At 42.7% G+C, this 20,794-nt stretch overlaps 4 protein-coding genes across 4 annotated transcripts in view; 3 read left to right on the top strand and 1 right to left on the bottom strand.

The window, feature by feature from the left end:
- LOC308580657 (L-amino-acid oxidase BmooLAAO-I-like) overlaps positions 1–4,222 on the bottom strand; it is a 21,058-nt gene extending 16,836 nt beyond the window's left edge. Inside the window, 1 exon segment of the mRNA XM_081182627.1 lies at positions 3,977–4,222. Within this exon segment, the coding sequence (XP_081038753.1) occupies positions 3,977–4,121 (145 nt within the window). The 5' untranslated portion in view covers positions 4,122–4,222.
- LOC308580683 (L-amino-acid oxidase-like) overlaps positions 1–10,387 on the top strand; it is a 55,357-nt gene extending 44,970 nt beyond the window's left edge. Inside the window, exon 8 of the transcript XR_014004840.1 lies at positions 10,363–10,387. The gene's annotated coding sequence lies outside the window, so the exon portion shown is untranslated. The remainder of the gene's footprint in view (positions 1–10,362) is intronic.
- The window catches only part of LOC308581470 (olfactory receptor 2T27-like), a gene marked incomplete at its 3' end in the record, with an annotated part of 241,324 nt that overhangs the window by 105,678 nt on the left and 114,852 nt on the right, over positions 1–20,794 (top strand). The window contains exons 2-3 of the mRNA XM_081183880.1: positions 15,282–16,035; positions 17,154–17,545. Coding sequence (XP_081040006.1) covers positions 15,865–16,035; positions 17,154–17,545 — 563 coding nt within the window. The 5' untranslated portion in view covers positions 15,282–15,864. The remainder of the gene's footprint in view (positions 1–15,281; positions 16,036–17,153; positions 17,546–20,794) is intronic.
- LOC308581040 (olfactory receptor 2D3-like) overlaps positions 18,133–20,794 on the top strand; it is a 113,081-nt gene continuing 110,419 nt past the window's right edge. Inside the window, exons 1-2 of the mRNA XM_081183482.1 lie at positions 18,133–19,510; positions 20,388–20,479. The gene's annotated coding sequence lies outside the window, so the exon portion shown is untranslated. The remainder of the gene's footprint in view (positions 19,511–20,387; positions 20,480–20,794) is intronic.

The raw sequence follows: 20,794 nt of genomic DNA, 5'->3' as shown, positions 1-20,794 counted from the left end.
CAATTAAGTGTTTTAAATTTGTTGTGAGCCGCCCTGAGCCCGGTTTTCTGAACTGGGAAGGGCAGGGTATAAATAAGAATTTATTATTCTTATTCTTACAGTAGTACAGTAGTAAACCATAGCAGATTGACACACACCTATTCACATTGCAGACATGCACTATTAGTTGGGTGCGAGGCTTTTCTGCATCGGTTCCACTGAAATGAGTGGGAGTTTGCAAAAGAGCAAAATCCCACAGGTAACACTTAAGAGTCAAAATAGAGCTTTCCACAACAAGCTCCCCCTCCCTGTCTTCCCACACCTTTTGCTTTCTGAAATTCAACTTGGCGGAATATTATTTTAAAATCTTGAGCTGGAAATACTTTTGAGGTTTTGTTTTAAAAGAGTTACCGCAATTTTTTAAGATCAGTGATACAGGATTATATAACCCAGCTTTAATTTGAGATACCTTCAAAGCAGTAATTAGAGGAACATTAATCAGTGAGAAGAGTAGAATCAAAAAAAGGAAATAAAATATTCATCTCCAATTAGAAAAAGAAATAAAAGAATTAGAATAAAAACATAACATGTAGTAACAGAGTGTATTGCAAATTAATTTGAAAAAGGAAAGAAATAGACATGTTAGAAATACCAAAAATAATAACATCCCTTCGATATTTAAATCAACAATACTATGAATTTAATAATAAAAACTCAACAATCTTGGCAAACCAACTAAAGAAACGTAAATTAAACAGAACAACCCACTCAATAAAAACAGGCAAAGGCGAAATAACACATGATAAACTTAAAATTAACCAAGCCTTTCATGCATTCTATAAGACCTTATACCATCGCTAAATGCCATTCAGGAATTTCTGGCCACAGTTAACATTCCAAAATTAACAGAAGAGCATGCAACTTACTTAAATCACCCCTTCTCACTTGAGGAAATATTAGCTAGTATAAAAAAGACAAAACCATTTAAGGCACCTGGACCAGATGGGTTTACTGGCTATTTTTATAAAACCTTTTTTGAACTTGTGGCCCCATTCTTGCTGAAATTATTTACAGATATAAAGGATCATGGCCTGGTACCTGGAACTTGGAAAAACGCACACATCGTAGTGCTACCAAGACCAAATAAAGACTTGGAGTCGGTTGAGTCCTATCGGCCTATTTCATTAATAAATGTTGATTTAAAATTACTTACAAACATTATTACACACAGGTTAGCGACGATTCTACCGAATTATATGCATTCGGATCAGACAGGTTTTATTAGGCAAAGGTCAATAACTACCCCAATTAGGAGGATCCTCAATGCAGTATACTAGGGATCAAACCAACCGACACCAACAGCCATCCTTACATTGGATACAATAAAGGCATTTGACTGTCTTGAATGGAATTTTCTTTTTGAAACCTTGTGAGGTTTTGGCATGGGAACCCCATTCATTGCACTACTGACTACCTTATTATCAGGACTGCACCGCAAATAATTTGATAAATGGTATATACTCAGAGCCTATATCGATGGGCCGTGGCATGAAGCAGGGCTGCCCTTTGTCGCCCCTGCTTTTTGCCCTGGCCATGGAACCATTGGCTCTTAGCACTTAGGGGAGACCCTGAGGTGTCTGGAATACAAATTAACGGGCAGAGTTATATAGAGTTATATGGTGAACATGTTCACAGATGACGTAGCCTTGATGCTGTCTTGCCCTGGAACAAGTTTCCCGGCAGTAATGAAAATTCTTGATGCTTACGGAAAGGTCTCTCGTTTTGTGTTAACTATAGCAAATCAGACCTGCTATGCATTCATATGCCACCTGAAGTAGAACTACAACTTCACTGGAATAATAATAATAATAATAATAATAATAATAATAATAATAATAATTTATATTTATACCCCACCCATCTGGCTGGGTTTCCCCAGCCACTCTGGGCGGCTTCCAACTGAATATTAAAAACAGTACAGCATCAGACATTAAAAACTTCCCTAAAGAGGGCTGCCTTCAGTTGTCTTTTAAAAGTAAAATAGTTGTTTATTGCCTTGACATCTGCTGGGAGGGCGTTCCACAGGGCAGGCGCCACTACCGAGAAGGCCCTCTGCCTTCACCCCCCTGCCCTGCGGAGGCTTTGTGCAGCCACCCCCAAGCTAGAACAGTGAGACGGAGCACTGTGCTTAGCTGCACAGCCTGCATTCGCTCCATAAGACACACACGCATTTTCCCTTACTTTTTAGAAGGGAAACGGTAATTTAAAAGTTTGGAAGAAATGGTTCCCACAGTTGGTCTCTCAGCCTTCTGTAATACCATTGGCATTTCACCCTACTTTCTATAATAGAGACAGAACATTCCCCTTTGAAAAATGGGAATATGTGGGCCTGTTTTGGCTTTAAGACTTTTACAAAGAAAACACCCCTTTGTCTGGATTAATACTACAAGAAATGGTTCAAAACTTTCCCCACAATTGGATGGTAATCCATCAAGTCATCCATTTTATAAGTAGCACAGAAATCTGCAAACAAGGGACAAAGTCACTAACTGCATTTGAAAATATTTTATACACCACAGACCCTAGAGGTAAAGGTCTAATTGCTTTAATTTATAAAGCGATTGTAAATTTCTCAACCTCAAAGCCTTGTATGTTGAAGACTAGATGGGAAAGAGACTTGGGAGAAGGGATTGATGATGGTTTGTGGGAAGGAATGTGGCAAAAAGCCCCCTTTTGAGCTATTTCTGCCCGAATAAAAGAAAACACCTTAAAGCTAACCCACAGAAGGTACTTGCATCCCACATTGCTAAGCAAAATAGACAAAAATATTTCTCCACAATGTTGGAGAAATTGTGGGAATGAAGGAACATTTATACACATGTGGTGGAAATGCCCATTGATTAAAAACTTCTGGTTAAAAATACTTCAGGAAATGGAACAAATTACATCTCAATCAATCAATTTAGATCCCCAAATAGCATTGCTTTCTATATTTGCAGATGAAGCACAAAATCTTAGAGACAAAGACTTAATTGTGCATCTTATAACTGCAGCACATCTTGCTGTTGCTAGACACTGGAGGACATTAAACGTGAACCAATATGAAGTTTGGTATGCTTATGTCTTGGAATTAATTTTGATGGAAAAGTTAACAGAAAGGATATGTTAAGGAAAACAACATGAGAAACTACATAACTTTTACATAACGTGGTCCTCCTTTATTACATATGCATCAAAGAAAGAACATGCATTTAAACCACCTGAGACACATGGGAGCATGTGGAATGATATTTTTTAAACAGCAACTGAGAAATAATTTTTTATTTGATTATATTACTAATGTAATTACCTGGACGTAGTTGGGGCTGGTTTTTTTTGAGGAGGGGGTAGGGGAAAATTGTATTTGATTGCTTGTATTTGATTATGTTGTTTTCATATTTGATTATATGTTGTTTTTATATTCAACTGATAAAATATTTTTTTAAAAATGCAGAGAGGTTTTGTTTTTTTAGACTGTTTGCTTATGGGCTGGGCTTTTGTACAGTACCCTGTCTCCTTTATGTACTTTTACAAATTAGAACAATAATAATAAATTTAAAGCATTTTTGTTTAATAGCAACTTGCAAAAGATTTTTACATCTCCCCTTCTCTAAATCCAGTAACATCAACAACTAGGTATGCTGGTGAACAAATACTGAATTAGTCAAATCCACCAAATAGTTGATCAGTCATCTGTTAGGTAAAAAGACATTTTTATCTAACATATGTTTCTCTTGTTGGAAATGTATAATATCAAACAGTATTTTCTCTCTGTCGCTTGTTATTCTGTGCTCTCCGCTCCTCTAGTAATAATAATAAGAAAACCTCCCACATATTTTCTAAATAGCATCAAATTCTGAAAGTTGAGTGTAGTGAAATTGACATCAGAAATGTCATTAATAAGATTAAAATCAGACAATTATCTCAGTGATGTAATCTTACCCAGGATTATACTTACAGAAGATGCTCATATCTTTTGCCTTGGGAACTTGGAGGGCAAAACTTGTTGGGACCATTTCTTTTGCTAAGCGAGGCGCTCCAAATACTTTTTCAAATAAACACTCATACGCAAACAGAAAGTGAGTGAAGAATGATTTCAGCATTTGGCAGGCTCCTCCCCTACTTTCTCTTCCTCCTCCCACTTTAATTATGCATCAAGCAATTATCAAAGAACTGGAATTTTCTCGATATCTGGTTCTTTGGTTTGCATTTATGTCTCTAGGAAGCCCCACAAGCAAAGCATGAAGGTAACAGCCCCTGTCTCCCCAGGGATGACGGATGCCATAGGGGTTGGTAGGGAGAAAACTGGGAGGCCAACAGTAGGGGGAGCCAGAAGCAATGACACACAAAATCAACTCGTTCTCCTTTTGTCCTCCTCCTCTGCCCTGGTGGGTCCAACATGGACAACATGGAGACTAAGGGCTTATCCATACCTACCTTTCAGATTAAATGGGTTTTCTGCAGATTGCTGTTTGCTCCAACTGAGCTTTAAAGAGTGGGTTTTCGTGGAGAAAGCTCCGGAGCAAGACAAAGAACACTTGGACAGGGAGCTTTGAAACGCAAACCAAATACAACCACAAAACCTAACAATCTTCTTCTTCGGCGTTCACTCGTAGCCGAGTAAGATTGTATTCCATAAACACCTTCTTAACTGTGAGTCCGTAAGTGGCTCTGGAGGCCAGTTCTGGATCCACATGTCCTTCCACAGTGGGGACATAGGTTTCCAGGTGGGAGTTGATCACGGTGAGGGTTTGCCAAGCGTGCCTTCCTTTTAGCACATTTCTCCCTTTTGTCCTGAGTTTGAGCATCTTCAAAGTCCACGACACCTTTGGTAAAGGCTGTCCTCCAACTGGAGCTCTCAAAAGCCAGTGTTTCCCAGTTGTCAGTGTTTATACTACTCCCCCCTCCCTTGAGAAAGTCTTTAAATCTCTAGAGCCAGTGTGGTGTAGTGGTTAAGAGCGGTAGACTCCTAATCTGGGGAACCGGGTTCGCGTCTCCGCTCCTCCACATGCAGCTGCTGGGTGACCTTGGGCCAGTCACACTTCTCTGAAGTCTCCCAGCCCCACTCACCTCACAGAGTGTTTGTTGTGGGGGAGGAAGGGAAAGGAGAATGTTAGCCGCTTTGAGACTCCTTAAAGGGAGTGAAAGGCGGGATATGAAATCCAAACTCTTCTTCTTCTTCTTTTGTTGACTACCAGCATTATGCCTTCCAATTTTAAGTTCGGAATAGAGTAGTTGCTTTGGAAGATGATAATCAGGCATCCGCACAACATGACCAGTCAAGCAAAGTTGATGTTGAAGAATCATTGCTTTGACACTGGTGATCTTTGCTCCCTCCAGTACACTGGTATTAATTCGCCTTTCTTCCCAAGTGATGTGTAAATTTTTTGGGAGACACCATTGATGGAATCTTTCGAGGAGTTGGAGATGGCGTTTATAAGAGGTCTGTGTTTCAGAAGTATACAGTAAAGTTGGTAGTACAATAGCTTTGTTAACAAGCATTTTGGTTTCCCTGCAAATGTCCCGGTCCTCAAACACTCTGCACTTCAATTGGGAGAAAGCTGCACTCGCAGAGCTCAGGCGATGCTGGATTTTGGCATCAAATGTTGGCCCTTGTGGAAAGATAACTGCCCGGGTAGGAGAAGTGATCAACACTTTAACCTATTTTAAGCACACAAGGCCAAAATTATTCTGTTTTTACTTGAATCCCTCTCATAAAACACTGACAGTCTGGAGGTGTCCAGGGTGACCAGAGACCCCCGGAATAATTTCTGAAGGGTGGAGTTGCTTTTGAGCAGAGCTACAGCCATCACTCTCACATATGTTACACACACTGAGATTCCTCACACTCACCTCCTCTCTTTATGCCTTAAAAAAGAGAGAGAAAGAAATAGTCACAGCTACGTCTACTAGATGGGATGGACAAAAGGTAAATCAGGATCTCATGACAGATCTCTGGGTAATTTTAGTAGATTGGCAAGGATTATAACAACAACGTGGTTCTCCCGGAGTCCTGGCTCCCACTATACTGCTGACATAAAGAAAGGAGTGTGTGTGTGTGGATTTTGGATAGAAGGATTGGGAGCTTGCTTCAATTCTGGCACTCAGAACAAATACCTGGGCTCAAAAAATTCAACTATAAGCTTCTTTCTTGCGCACCTGGCTCCAGCTGGTGGATCACTGATAAGTAATAAAAAGAGCAACAGATCCCGCAAGCTTGGAGAATCTTAGAACTGCTGCCATCCCCTGTTGGTGGATGGTGGTGAGGAAAGAAAATTGTGAAGGGAGGTATCTTTTACATGTGGTGGACTTTTAAAGAGGTAAAGGCTTTCTGGGAAATGGTATATAATGAGTTAAAGAAAATGTTTAAAAATACCGTATTTTTTGCACCATAACACTCACTTTTTTCCTCCTAAAAAGTAAGGGGAAATGTCTGTGCGTGTTATGGAGGAAATGCCTACGGGTGGCATGCCTACGGATTTTCCTCCTCTAAAAACTACGTGCGTGTTATGGTCGGGTGTGTGTTATAGAGCGAAAAATATGGTACTTTTGTTAAAAAACCAGAAGCCTTTCTATTGGGCATAGTTGGTGAAGAGACACCAACGGGAGATAAAGTACTGTTTATATATGCAACAACTGCGGCAAGAATTCTTTTAGCCCAAAAATGGAAACAAGAAGTACCAATGAAAGAAGAGTGGCAGATGAAGATGATGGACTTTGCAGAACTGACGAAGCTGACTGGAAAAATCTGAAATCAGCATGATCAAGTATTCCAACAGGACTGGAGTAAATTTATATGATAGTATCTGAAAGTTTATTGTAAGCAATTAACCTCACTAGCAAGGTTGTGTGAAGACTTGTAATGAGAAATATCCTACCTTTCTATATTTATTTAAATTTTGAGCCATTTTGTTGAAATATACTCAGAGTCGAGTGTGGATGTCATGCTCTTTATTCAGCTCATAGTGCGAGGAATGGAAACTCAGTACATAACATTGTAATGAGTCCAGTTACAGATAGGTAGCCATGTTGGTCTGCCATAATCAAAATAAAAAAATTCCTTACAGTAGCACCTTAAAGACCAACTAAGTTAGTTCTTGGTATGAGCTTTCGTGTGCATGCACACTTCTTCAGATACGTATCTGAAGGTATCTGAAGAAGTGTGCATACACACGAAAGCTCATACCAAGAACTAACTTAGTTGGTCTTTAAGGTGCTACTGTAAGGAATTTTTTTATTGTAATGAGTGTAATTGGAAAAAGTACAAAATGCAATGATATAAAGGTGAATTTAGCCACTCGTTTTATAATGGATAGCCACTCGTTTTATAATGGAGACTTTTCTGCAAGCTCAGAAAGGTACAAGAAAACTCATTTCCTAACAGCGGTCGTCTGTCTGTCTGTCTGTGCCTCTTTTTGCAAAGCAAGGCAGTTCTCTGCTGCAGGCACCCAGGAAGAAGCTTGCTTGGCTTTTCCCCAGGGACCTCTGTCCGCAATCGGACACTCTTCCGCGGGCGAAACAAATCGCAGCCGATCGGCCGGCAGCCCCATTCCTCGCGCCCTTTGCCCCTAAGCCGCCTCGCCAAAGCGCAAGCCAGCAGGGGACACGAGGACGGAAATGACTCGCAGGCAGGCGCATGTGAGCTCGGAAGTAAGAGTCTGCTCAGTGGGATCGCTGTTAAGATCCTGTGCGGAAAAGGACAGGGATAAATGTTTCAGGCTTCACAGAGGATTTTCCACCATTACGGAGAGAGAGAGGGATGAGGGGGAACAAAAAAAATTCTTTTTTTAAGAAAAGGGATGTGTCAGAAGTGGGATTTGAACCCACGCCTCCTATTGGAGACCAGAACACCCAAGCGATGGGAAGGAATCAACCTTGATTCTGGCGCCCTAGACCACTCTGCCATCCTGACAGTGACACTTATGCTCTCCCTAGCTGAATCCTAATTAGCAGTATGCTAATTCACGGGTCTACGTACCACCATCCGCATTTCCTTTGCGTTTTATGCCGATCTTTTGCCGGAGGCAAAAAATTAAGGTTCAGTTAGAAAAGCGGAAATTTGCCTCCCACGAATGCTTGGACAAAGTTTTACTTTATTTTTCTGTGATTTCCCCTTTTGATATTTCTGTCCATTCCTCTCCATATCACCTGGTGGTGAGGTGTAGCTAATGTGGCAGAATATAGAATTCAAGATGACCTTAACAGGCTAGAGAACTGGACCAAAACTAACAAAATGAATTTCACCAGCGACAAATGTATGGTTCTGCACTTAGGCAGGAATAATCAGATGCACAAATATAGGATGGGGGACATCTGAAAAGGATCTATGGGTCTCCGCTTAACACAAGTAAACAGTGTGGTACAGGAGCAAAAAATGCTATTGTAATTCTAGGTTCCATCACCGTAAGTATAATGCCCACTTTCAGCTTTTTAATATCTGTTTGAAAAGCCTGGTGTGTCCTATGGTTGATACAAAAACATAGAGAAACTTCAAAGGAGGTCTAAGACTTCACACTAAATTCCTTTGCCAGCATTCTTTTTAAAGCACACAGGATTAATTCAGCAAGCAATTTGTACAGAAGCAAGATGGCGTTAGTTATGCCATATACAAACAGAATAAAGAAACGTTTCTGAGACCCCACACTATTAGACAGCATAAGGAAATCTTTGGGGTAATTCATAACTCACTTGACTACAAATTGGTAATGTTTGCAGATGATATTCTTCTGTTTATCACAAAACCTCACAGTACTGTTCCAATGTTAATGCAATGCACAGATGTTTTTGGCAGTATCTCTGTATATACTATAAAGGTAAAGGGACCCCTGACCTTTAGGTCCAGTCGTGGCCGACTCTGGGGTTGCAGTGCTCATATCGCTTTATTGGCCGAGGGAGCCGGTGTACAGCTTCCGGGTCATGTGGCCGGCATGACTAAGCCGCTTCTGGTGAAGCAGAGCAGTGTACGGAAATGCCGTTTACCTTCCCGCCGGAGCGGTACCTATTTATCCTCTGGCACTTTGAAATCCTTTCAAACTGCTAGGTGGGCAGGAGCAGGGACCGAGCAACGGGAGCTCACCCCGTCATGGGGATTTGAACCACTGACCTTCTGATCAGCAAGTCTTAGGCTCTGTGGTTTAGACCACAGCGCTACCCGCGTCCCTTATCACTCCTAATTACTTTTACTCAAATAAGGCGGGGTGTTTTCACACATCTACTCAAGCGATAAAGCCACCCTCTAACTACCCCATAGGCATGTATGAGATATGTCCTGCCCAAGCTTGCTGAAGTGTCCCGATAAACCATCGCCTAACAGCAATCCGCCCTGTTTTCGGGCATTCTTACCACAAGCCAGTAAAGATAAGCCTCTAAGTGAGTCTGTGTTTTCTGATTGGCAAGTCCTGGGCTCTGTGGTTTAACCCACAGCACCACCCACGCTGGTCCAAATTGGAGTTGATGTTAATAGGAAATAACTTGTTTGTTTAACCGTTTAAACAATACCAATTTCATATTTGCATAAAGGTAAAGGGACCCCTGACTGTTAAGTCCAGTCGCGGACGACGCTGGGGTTGATCTCAATTTCGACCACACAGTGGGAAACTGTTTTAAGTACTATAACAAGGGCATCTCTGGACCTTAAATTGAGGCTCATACAACAACAAAAAAAATATTTAGAATATACTGGACCCCATTACGTTTGTTTTAAAAAGGGCTGTCTAAGGTATCTAACTGTTGAAGATACAATAGGGATAATGCTTCTCTAAAACACATGTTTTTTCATTGTCCTGTATTGAAAGATTTTTGGCAGAAGGTAACCGAAACTATCAAGAGAACTGTACAGAACAACCTTACATTTACAGAGCAGAATATCCTTTTGAATTATATGCCCAGCACATGGAACCTTTCCCAAAGGACAATATGAGTGGACTCTCCGTGCCCTTACTATGGCACAAAGACTGATACTGATGATTTGGGGGGGGGGGATGTGGCTCCCTTCTTCGATTGGATTGAAGACTTATACAAACTCGAAACATATGAGCAACTTGCATATAAACACAGACTTGCCATGGGCAAATTCAATGATATTTGGAATCCATTCTTACAAATACTTTAATAGGTTAAGATCTGGTGAAGTACAATAACAACTTTGTAAAGTACAGTGGTAGCTCAGGTTACACATGCTTCAGGTTACATACGCTTCAGGTTACAGACTCTGCTAACCCAGAAATATTGCTTCAGGTTAAGAACTTTGCTTCAGGATGAGAACAGAAATTGTGCTCCGGCAGCGTGGCAGCAGCGGGAGGCCTCATTAGCTAAAGTGTTGCTTCAGGTTAAGAACAGTTTCAGGTTAAGTACGGACCTCCGGAACAAATTAAATACTTAACCTGAGGTACCACTGTATACAGTTTTGGGGTTCTCCCCTCCCCCTCTTTACTTTCCCTTCTGCATGGGTGCTGTTTCTCTTTTTCTTTTTCTCTCTTTTATTTACGACTCACCACGTTTAGTGCACATATAATTATGTACTTTTCAATAAAGATGTCTGGGGAAAAAGAAGTATAGTGTCCAGATCGAGGGAAGTAAAAGTCCCACTCTATTCTGCCTTGGTCAGACCACACCTGGAATCCTGTGTCCTTTTCTGACTGCCACAATGTAAGACAGATTTCAACAATGTGGAAAGTGTTCAGAGGAGGCCGACCAAGATGATCAAAGGGTCTGGAAACTAAGCCTTATGATGAATGGTTGAGGGAGTTGGGTCTGTTTAGCCTGGAGCAGAGAGATTGAGAGGTGATCTCTGTCACATGGAAGATGGAGCAAGCTTGTTTTCTGCTGCTCCAGAGGGCAGGACTCAAACCAGTGGATCTGAATTACAAGAAAGGAGAACTTTCTGACAGTAAGAGCTGTTTAACAGTGGAATGGACTACATTAGAAGGTAGTGGAGTCTCCTTCACTGGAGGTTTTTAAGCAGAGGTTGGATGGCCATCTGTCAGGAACAGTACTCACCTGGAGTACTGTGTCCAGTTCTGGGCACCACAGTTCAAGAAGGACACTGACAAACTGGAACGTGTCCAGAGGAGGGCAACCAAAATGGTCAAAGGCCTGGAAACGATGCCTTATGAGGAACGGCTAAGGGAGCTGGGCATGTTTAGCCTGGAGAAGAGGAGGTTGAGGGGTGATATGATAGCCATGTTCAAATATATAAAAGGATGTCACATAGAGGAGGGAGAAAGGTTGTTTTCTGCTGCTCCAGAGAAGTGGACACGGAGCAATGGAGCCAAACTACAAGAAAGAAGATTCCACCTAAACATTAGGAAGAACTTCCTGACAGTAAGAGCTGTTTGACAGTGGAATTTGCTGCCAAGGAGTGTGGTGGAGTCTCCTACTTTGGAGGTCTTTAAGCAGAGGCTTGACAACCATATGTCAGGAGTGCTCTGATGGTGTTTCCTGCTTGGCAGGGGGTTGGACTCGATGGCCCTTGTGGTCTCTTCCAACTCTATGATTCTATGATTCTAGGAATTCTTAACTGTGACTTCTGCATTGCAGGGGTTGGACTCGATGATCCTAGGGGTACTTTCCACCTCCACAATTCTGTGATTCTAGGTGGGTGAGAAAGAAAAATAAGTGCATATGTTAATGACAGAAGTTCAGAAATGCCACCCAGAGTGGCTGGGGCAACCCAGTCAGATGAGCAGGGTGCAAATATTAAATTATTATAATAATAATATAGAAATGGACAAGTGTGAGGGGAGAGCTCCTTGTTTGGGGTTTACTTTATGGCAGTTTCCTGTATTCATACGTAAAACTCATTTGCTCTTGTAGGGAGGACTGAGTAAATCCAAAACTTCTACACTTAATTACAAATTTCTACGTTATGTCTAAAACATATCATGGATATATCATTATTGAAAGGTTCAGCAATTAAGGGTTAACTTTTTATTTACTTTTTCAACTTACAGCCTTGGAGAATTAGTTAAGTTCGCACCGCAGAGAATTAAAGTCGGAACAAACTCAATAAGTGATGCAATTAGATTTGTTTACTGACTTGAGTTTGGTCCATGTTCTTTCACAGATGTGTAATTCTTACTAATTGGACATAAAGTATCCTGAGTATTATTTATCCATTTCTGCCTAGAGAGAGTTATTTGTAATTAAGACCTCAGAAATGTTTCTCTTAGTAATAGCAATGCCCTGGATACAGAAGTGATAGAATCAATACAAAGTTGTTATTGACGAAAACTGAATTTTGTGATGGAGATCCCGGAAATAGTGGGGTCTCCATTGGAATTTAGTAGCAAATAGACTTTAGATTTTTTCCTACCATCAGTTCCAGGGAAAGCTCAGCCTCCAACATCTTAATATTCCTGGAAGTATTCTATACCTTTACACAATTTTGTCTCTTAGGCCTGCGTCCTGTGTCCTTTAGGTAAAAGGTAAAGGACCCCTTAGGGACGCAGGTGGCGCTGTGGGTTAAACCACAGAGCGTAGGACTTGCCGATCAGAAGGTCAGCAGTTCGAATCCCCGCAACGCGGTGAGCTCCCGTTGCTCAGTCCTGCTCCTGCCAACCTAGCAGTTCGAAAGCACGTCAAAGTGCAAGTAGATAAATAGGTACCACTCCGGGGGGAAGGTAAACGGCGTTTCCGTGCACTGCTCTGGTTTGCCAGAAGCGGCTTAGTCATGCTGGCCACATGACCTGGAAGCTGTACGCCGGCTCCCTTGGCCACTAAAGCGAGATGAGTGCCGCAACCCCAGAGTCGGTCATGACTGGATCTAATGGTCAGGGATCCCTTTACCTTTACCTTAAAGGCCCCCTGGACGATTAAGTCCAGTCAAAGGCAACTACAGGTTTCGAGTTTTCATCTCACTTTCAGGCTGAGGAAGCCAGCGTTTGTCCACAGACAGCTTTCCAGGTCACCTGGCCAGCAGGACTAAACCACTTTTGGTGCATTGGAACACCGTGACGGAAACCAGAGCGCACAGAAACACCATTTACCTTTCCCTGCAGTGGTAGCTATTTTTCTACTTGCACTGGCATGCTTTCAAACTGCTAGGTTGGCAGGAGCTGGGACAGAGCAAATGGAGCTCACCCCGTCGCGGGGATTCGAACCGCCGACCTTCTGACCGGCAAGCCCAAGAGGCTCAGTGGTTTAGACCACAGCGCCACCCACAGCAAGTGATATCCATATGCAAAAGCAGAGAAGCACTAAGTTGCCAAGCACCTGCTAATGAAAAATTATTCAAGTACATTTTCCTTGTGCTGTAATCCACATTAGTTAAAGTCTTGGGACAGTCTTCCCTTGGGTGATGCAGGCAGAGTTTCCCTTTTTAAACCAGCTTAAACTGCCCCTCACAGCAAAGCAATGAATAGAAGAGTTCAACCATCTTACCAGAGCAGAGCTGTAGATCGTTTTGAAGTTACATCGATGCAAAGATCAGAGACCACTTTTTGAGGAGCTGTGGTGACACTGGGTCATCTCAGTGCAATACTGAGGATTCACAGTGATACGGGTAAATATTTGATCCAACACTCCAGAACACAGCAGCAAAAAAGATCACTTAGACCACGGGTAGGCAAACTAAGGCCCGGGGGCCGGATCCATCCCAATCGCCTTCTAAATCTGACCCACAGATAATCCGGGAATCAGCGTGTTTTTACATGAGTAGAATGTGTCCTTTGATTTAAAATGTATCTCTGGGTTATTTGTGGGGCCTGCCTGGTGTTTTCACATGAGTAGAATGTGTGCTTTTCTTTCAAATGCATCGCTGGGTTATTTGTGGGGCATAGGAATTTGTTCATTTTTTCTCTCTTCAAAATATAGTCCGGCCCCCCACAAGGTCTGAGGGACAGTGGACCGGCTCCCTGCTGAAAAAGTTTGCTGTCCCCTGACTTAGACAAGTGTTTACTTCTGTTTCCTCTAAATGGGTTTCTTCCCTAAACCTTCCTTGGAATTATTTTCATCTTGCATTTATTCTGTCAACATTATTGGGATAATAAACCTTTTGTGATGTTACAAATGCAACATTCGGTGTATTATTTCCATTCATTGACAATTATTGGGATATTCCAATGCATATCAGAATCTTATTTACTTGATGTAAACCCTTTCATTCATGCATCAGCGTTTTGAGAACCTGGAAGCAAGAATGAGTTGGGCAGTGATGACAGTGAAGTCCTAGACATATGTGCTCAGAGGTGGGCCCCACTAGGTTCAATGGAGCTTACTCCCAGGTAGGAAAGGGCAAATCTGTTGCTTTTGGATCTCAAAGTTTCTCGTTTTCCCAGTTTTAAATTCAGTTCTCCACATTTATGTAGCAATTTGTTACAGTACCTCCTCCTGAAAATTCACCAGCATTATAGCACAAATTTCTCCAGATTTTTGCACCCCCTCCCAAAAAACGGTTTAGGGGTAATTTCATTTTCCTACTCCTATTGAAATACTGCCCCTCAATGAGGCCAAACTTAAATTCACAAAATGTTTAGGGGTATGCGTACCCCCAGAAAAAAGCACTGGTTTTGACTAATACACACATTTATGCAAACAATTTCCCCTAATATAATGCTTTTTCTATACTATTTAAACCAATATGCATTTTAAGGCAATTTCCCTTTAAAATATGCCATTTGAGATATGATTCAGGTGTTGGGGGGGGGGGAAGATGCTCTGCAAAATTCAAAGACGTGAATTTTGACAGATAGGTGTGCTTTGGTTCACATATTGTTTCAGAAAGTCTGCATTAGGTAGTTTAAAATGCAAACAAAATCTAATTCCTCCTCTATCCCTACTCTGGGGTAAATGTGCATGGGATTATAGCTCAAATGCTGTGTTTATACCTTTGTTTTGCGAACATTCACATTTATTAGGCAATTAAAGATGCTTTCCTTCTGCCATTCACCTTGTGCAGGAGAAGGAATTATGTGATGCCAAGGGAATACAAGACTACTGTTTGCAGACGTTCAAGATCTTTTTCTCTCTAAAAATAGCAGCTAGTTACTAACATGTCTACCCAGGAGTAAGTTTGATGGAATTTAAAGTTAAGTGTTAGGATAGCAAGCCTAGCTTTATATCTTCTTCAAAAGAAGAATGTATGAATGAGCTTTTCCTTTTTTAAAATTTGTCAATTATTTTTTGTTGATTTTTATAAAAACAACAAATTAAAAGCAAATTAATTCAAATTTAAAATAAATTCAAATGTTTGCTTCCCAACCTCTTCCTGGTGTTTCTTTTCTCTCCTTCCTTTGCTGCTCACAATAACATAGGTAAAGGTAAAGGTAAAGGGACCCCTGATCGTGATTTCCAGTCGTAGCCGACTCTGGGGTTGCGGCGCTCATCTCGCTTTATTGGCTGAGGGAGCCGGCGTACAGCTTCCAGGTCATGTGGCCAGCATGACTAAGCTGCTTCTGGCGAACCAGAGCAGCGCACGGAAACGCCGTTTACCTTCCTGCTGGAGCGGTACCTATTTATCTACTTGCACGTTTGATGTGCTTTCGAACTGCTAGGTTGGCAGGAGCAGGGACTGAGCAATGGGAGCTCACCCCGTCACGGGGATTCGAACTGCCAACCTTCTGATCGGCAAGCCCTAGGCTCTGTGGTTTAACCCCCAGCGCCACCTGCCTCCCACAATAACATACTTTCCCCTAATTTCTATTCATTCCCCATCTTTCTGAATTTTCACTATCTGTGCCTGTTTTAAGTCCAGCTTAGACTTTGTTTAACTATAGCAGGTCACCAGTTGTTCAAGTATTCTTCCTTTATCTACCCATATAAATCGTGAAGGAGCTTTTCCTTTGAGTTTCGTACCAGGAGATAAAACTGAGCTGACTGTGAAATGTGGAACAAGCAAGCAGCCTCCTGATGGTTTTGGTCAAGGCAAAGCTGGTGTTGAAGGTTGGCTGGGCTGGGCCAAGGCCCCTCATCCCAGCAGAAGGGGCTATTGACGCCTCCTGGTCGTATCTGCAAACTGCTTGCTCGCTTTCCTCTTGCTCTGCCACCCCAGAAGGAATGACTACCCAAACTACAACAGAGGTGAGGAGGGGGAGAAGCTGTCACTGCCTGCTTGCTCATTGGCTGCTTCTGACAAGTGAGCAGGGGGTGCCAGTTGCAAGGCAAAGGAGCAACACCACCTGCCAATAATTGTGGCGAGTGGGTCAGCTTCCCATAATATACACATTTTTGTGTGCGTCTTGGTTGGCTGAGGAACAATAGCCCCAAATTTGGAGAAGTTTGCATTTTGAAAGGTAACTCAGTTTGTATATTGGTTCAACGAAATCTGACTTGGGTAATATCTCCTTGAAATGGCATTCTTATTCCAGACTTTTGCCAGCACAAGACTTCCTCTCTGCATGCCCTCCCAAATCTATTCCAGAAGGTCGGGTAGGGAACCCAGAACAGAACACAATGAGGGGAGAGGGAGAAGAAATCTGTTGCACAGGTGGAACTCCTTGCACAATAATAATAATAATAATAATAATAATAATAATAATAATAATAATAATAATAATAATAATAATAATAATTTATTATTATTTGTACTCCGCCCATCTGGCTGGGTTTCCCCAGCCACTCTGGGCAGCTTCCACAAAGACCAAAAATACACTAATATGTCATACATTAAAAACTTCCCTGAACAGGGCTGCCTTAAGATGTCTTCTGAATGTCAGGTAGTTGTTTATTTCTTTGACATCTGATGGGAGGGCGTTCCACAGGGCGGGCGCCACTACCAAGAAGGCCCTCTGCCTGGTTCCCTGTAGCTTTGCTTCTCGCAATGAGGGAACCACCAGAAGGCCCTCGGCGCTGGACCTCAGCGTCCAGGCAGAACGATGGGGGTGAAGACACTCTTTCAGGTACAACCTCATTGGCTAAAATCCTCTGAAATCAATGGCCCTTAAGTGGGCCTTCTTTGAGTATATACTTTTTCTATAAAGGTGACCGCAATTAGCAAAGATATTTCCTACATAAATTTCATTCAATTATGTTTAAAAAATAATAATTCAGTTGGGGTTTTATTGGGTGTGTGTGTGTGGAGAAGCTGTCCATTTGTTGATGCTCGGTGAATTAGCCATTCGATAAAAGAAAAGAATGTGTAGAAACGTCTAGCATTTTGTGGCTTTGTTTCTCTTCCAATTGTCTCCTTGCATTTTCAGATCTCAGGAGGTCAGATGAAACGAGAAATGGGACATGGAAATGGAACATCACAGACAGAGTTTGTTCTCCTGGGCATTCTAAGCCAAACAAAGCTATCAACTATTTCGTTTGCTGTCTTCCTATTGATGTCCATGGTTGCTTTGCTAGGAAATAGTCTCCTCCTGGCTGTGATCCAGGTGGACTCAAGTCTTCAGACTCCAATGTATTTTTTCCTCAGTCAGTTGTCCTTCATGGATATGTGCCAAGTCCTCGTCATTGTTCCCAGAACAGTAATGGCTTTTGTAACAGAGTCCAAAACAATTTCTCTTGTTGGATGTGTGGCCCAGATTTTCCTTGTTCTGAACATAGGAGGAGCAGAGTCCCTCCTGTTGGCTGTCATGTCATATGACAGGTATGTGGCCATTTGCCGCCCTCTGCAATATGCAGTTCTCATGAGAAGAAAATTATGCTTAGTCATGTCAGCCAGTGTGTGGATTTCATCTTTCCATTATGCATTGATGAAAGCGATTTATTTACTAACTCTTTCATACTGTGGATCAAACGTGATAAACCATTTTTTCTGTGAGTTCCACGTCCTGATAAAGTTGTCCTGTTCGGATACATCCATCTTTGAAACAGTGTCGTTATTAATTGGTAGCCATTTATTGCTTCTGTTCCCCTTCTCCGTCATTGTGGCCTCCTACGTATCCATCCTTCTGCAGATTCTGAGGGCTAAGCGTGCAGCGGAAAGAAGCCACAAAGCACTGGGCACCTGTTCGTCACACTTGTGTGTGGTAGCCATCTTCTATGGGTCGGCCATCTTGCGGCACCTAAGGCCAGCCTCCTCCTACTCAGCAGAGAGGAACCAGATTTTTGCTGCATTGTGCACAATTGTCACCTCGACTGTGAATCCTTTTATATACAGCCTGAGAAATCGGGATGTACTAGCAGCATTAGGGAAACTGTTCAGGAAACTGAAGGTACTTCCGTAAAAATATTGGAAGAGCCCTTCTGGATCATGTTGATATTTGGAGTTTTGGTGAAGGGACAGGATACCCAAATCCTTTCTGTGAAATCACCCCAGGCATCAATAATCACCCCAGGCCTCAAAACTGTCCAAAATTCCGTTTCTCTCTTCTAAAAATCCACAGCTAAAGCTTTCCTCTGCTTTTCTCACAAGATGCTGTGCATAGGCAAAATGTTACTTTTATCAGTACAAGGGAGCTTCAAAAAGGCTAATGAATAGACTCTTGTCAGTGCCATGCATAAGCAGGCCTGGGAACTGAATCTTATCTCATTCGGTTGTAACATCTTGAACATGCTGAACGCAAGGCTTCTCACCCCCCTTTCCCGGGAAGGGTGCCAAGAGTCCAAAAAGAGTCCCAAGACAAGAGCTTTCTGTTCATGCTCAGGAAACCCAACATGGGGCAGGACTCCTGAAGAGGAGGAGAAAGGGGAGGGAACTGGAAGGGGAATATAAGCTCTGTGCAAATGACTGTGAACCCGTGCTTGTTTGTGAGTTATCACACTTGCTCCTTCTACCAGTTCATGGATGGTAGAAATAAAGCTTTTTCTCCGAAACTATTCCTTGAGTGTCTGTTGACTCCCATTTCCCTCTCCCTGGTGCCATACTTTTTCCCACCCGAGGGCAAAGCCTCATAAGGCTACATTGGAAATTGCAAAACAATAAGAATAATTAGCTATGCACCTATGTTTTCTATCAGTAAACACAATTAAAAACACAGCAATCATAATCGTAGATGACTTGCTGTAAATACAGGGACTAAAACTTTATTAGCATTTATGGGTATATATTTCCATGATGATTGTTCCTAATGCAACCCCACACCCCAGCTATCTAGAAAGAAAGTCGTAGTATTATCATTACCCTTTCAAGTTTTAATGGCAGTACTCCAGATAAGTTCTATATCGTGTCATTGTCCTATCTGCAGGGGAACTTTTCACACACTGCCTGAAAAGTGTTTAGGAAGCTGAGACCATATTTAATGGTGTGGCATTCGTACGGAGCCCCCGGTCGGCTCACGGACTATTGACCCGTACACCACTAATCCGCTGCCACCAACCAGGTCCTCCGCGGTAAATCACTTAGTCTCGGTCAGTTCTCAAGTTAACCATGAAGATTGCAGTTTATTGCAAACACAAAATAAACTTTAATTGCATTCGAAACGCTGTTACCCTTTTACCCTCCTAGTCTTATTTTATCCTGTCTCTAACTCTTCTACCTCCCCTCACACAAGAACCAATTGTACTAACTGTCTCTCTATTTCCAACTGTCTGCCAACTGCTTTCCCAACCGCTCCTTCCCACTGCTCCTTCCCAACTGTCTAAACCTCTGGCTAAGCCCTTTTAAAAACAGGTAGGCTCCGCCTTTGGCTTTTCTATTAGTCTACCTATTAACTCTTTCTCTCCCCCTGTACAGACATTTCCAAAAGAAAGGGCAAACACTACACATGGAAACACCATCCTTTCTAGGCATGGGTCGCAGCGGTTTCTCCTTTGCCCTGGCACTTCCCTCCAGAAACTCACCCTTTAGTGCTACATCAGAGCAAAAGTCAATGCGGATAAAGCCCAATGGATGCTTGCTCTGATTCAGCAGTAAATAGAGAGCATAAAACCACAACAAAGACCATAAGAAGAGCCTGTTGGGTCAGGCCAATGGCTCATATAGCCTAATGCAGTGTTTCCCAACCGGTGTTCCGCGGCACACTACTGTGCCGTGAGACATCGGCTGGTGTGCCGTGGGAGGGAGGCGGGCGAGAGGCGGCGGCGGCGAGGATCCGGCGGGGGTGGGGGGAGCGGGGGCCGTCGCGCGCAACCGAACTCACTTGGCGCGCTGCCGGCTTGTCCTCCTTCAACCCGGGTCGGGCCAGGCCTGCTCACGTCCCCGGATCCCCTAGCAGCAGCCGCACGCTCTCCAAAAGCGCAACGCTGCGCGCAACCGCTCGGCCAGCTGGTGCTCTGCGACTCCGCCCTTTCCCCTCCCAGCGCCGGAGGGTTCGCGCGACCGCAGCTGTTCCCTTTCGCAGCGCGCGGGAAACAATTCCAGGCCGATTGCCTTGTGCCGAAAAGCACCGCCTCTCCTTCCAGCTCAGGCCCGGGCCGCCGGCTCCCCGAATGACGTCACGGGGGCGGGGCTTTAATGGTGGTGTGCCGCGAGATTTTTTTCCGGTAAACAGGTGTGCCGTTGCCCAAAAACGTTTGGGAAACACTGGCCTAATGCCATGTTCTCACAGTGGCCAACCTGATATCTATGGAAATCCCACGAGGAGGACCCAAGCAGAAGAGCAGAAAAGCAGTTTCCAGAAGCAACAGCCAACCTTGAAGAGTTGTGGATCGGGGTAATCTTAAATATGGGTATTGTGTTATGTTCTATGAACTGGACACTAAGGGCCATGTAAAGATCTTGTTCTTAGATTTATCTAAGATAAAGGAAGACTAAATTTAATCGAGCACAATAAGTGGGAATATACACCAGCTTTCCTGCAGACAAGTTAAGACAAGAGCCTCAAAATACAATTTGCATATTTGCATAAATAAAAAAATTATTTATGATTTTCAGTTTTATACATTTCAATAATTTTACAATCACTTAAATACTTCGAAAACTTGACTTCCTTCCCTCTCTTTCTGCAGTTCCTTA

This window comes from Podarcis bocagei, assembly GCF_964188305.1.
Source record: "Podarcis bocagei genome assembly, chromosome: 2".
Taxonomy (NCBI): Eukaryota; Metazoa; Chordata; class Lepidosauria; order Squamata; family Lacertidae; genus Podarcis; species Podarcis bocagei.
The sequence above is the reverse complement of the archived record's forward strand: the minus strand, read 5'-3'. Positions and strand labels throughout refer to the sequence as shown.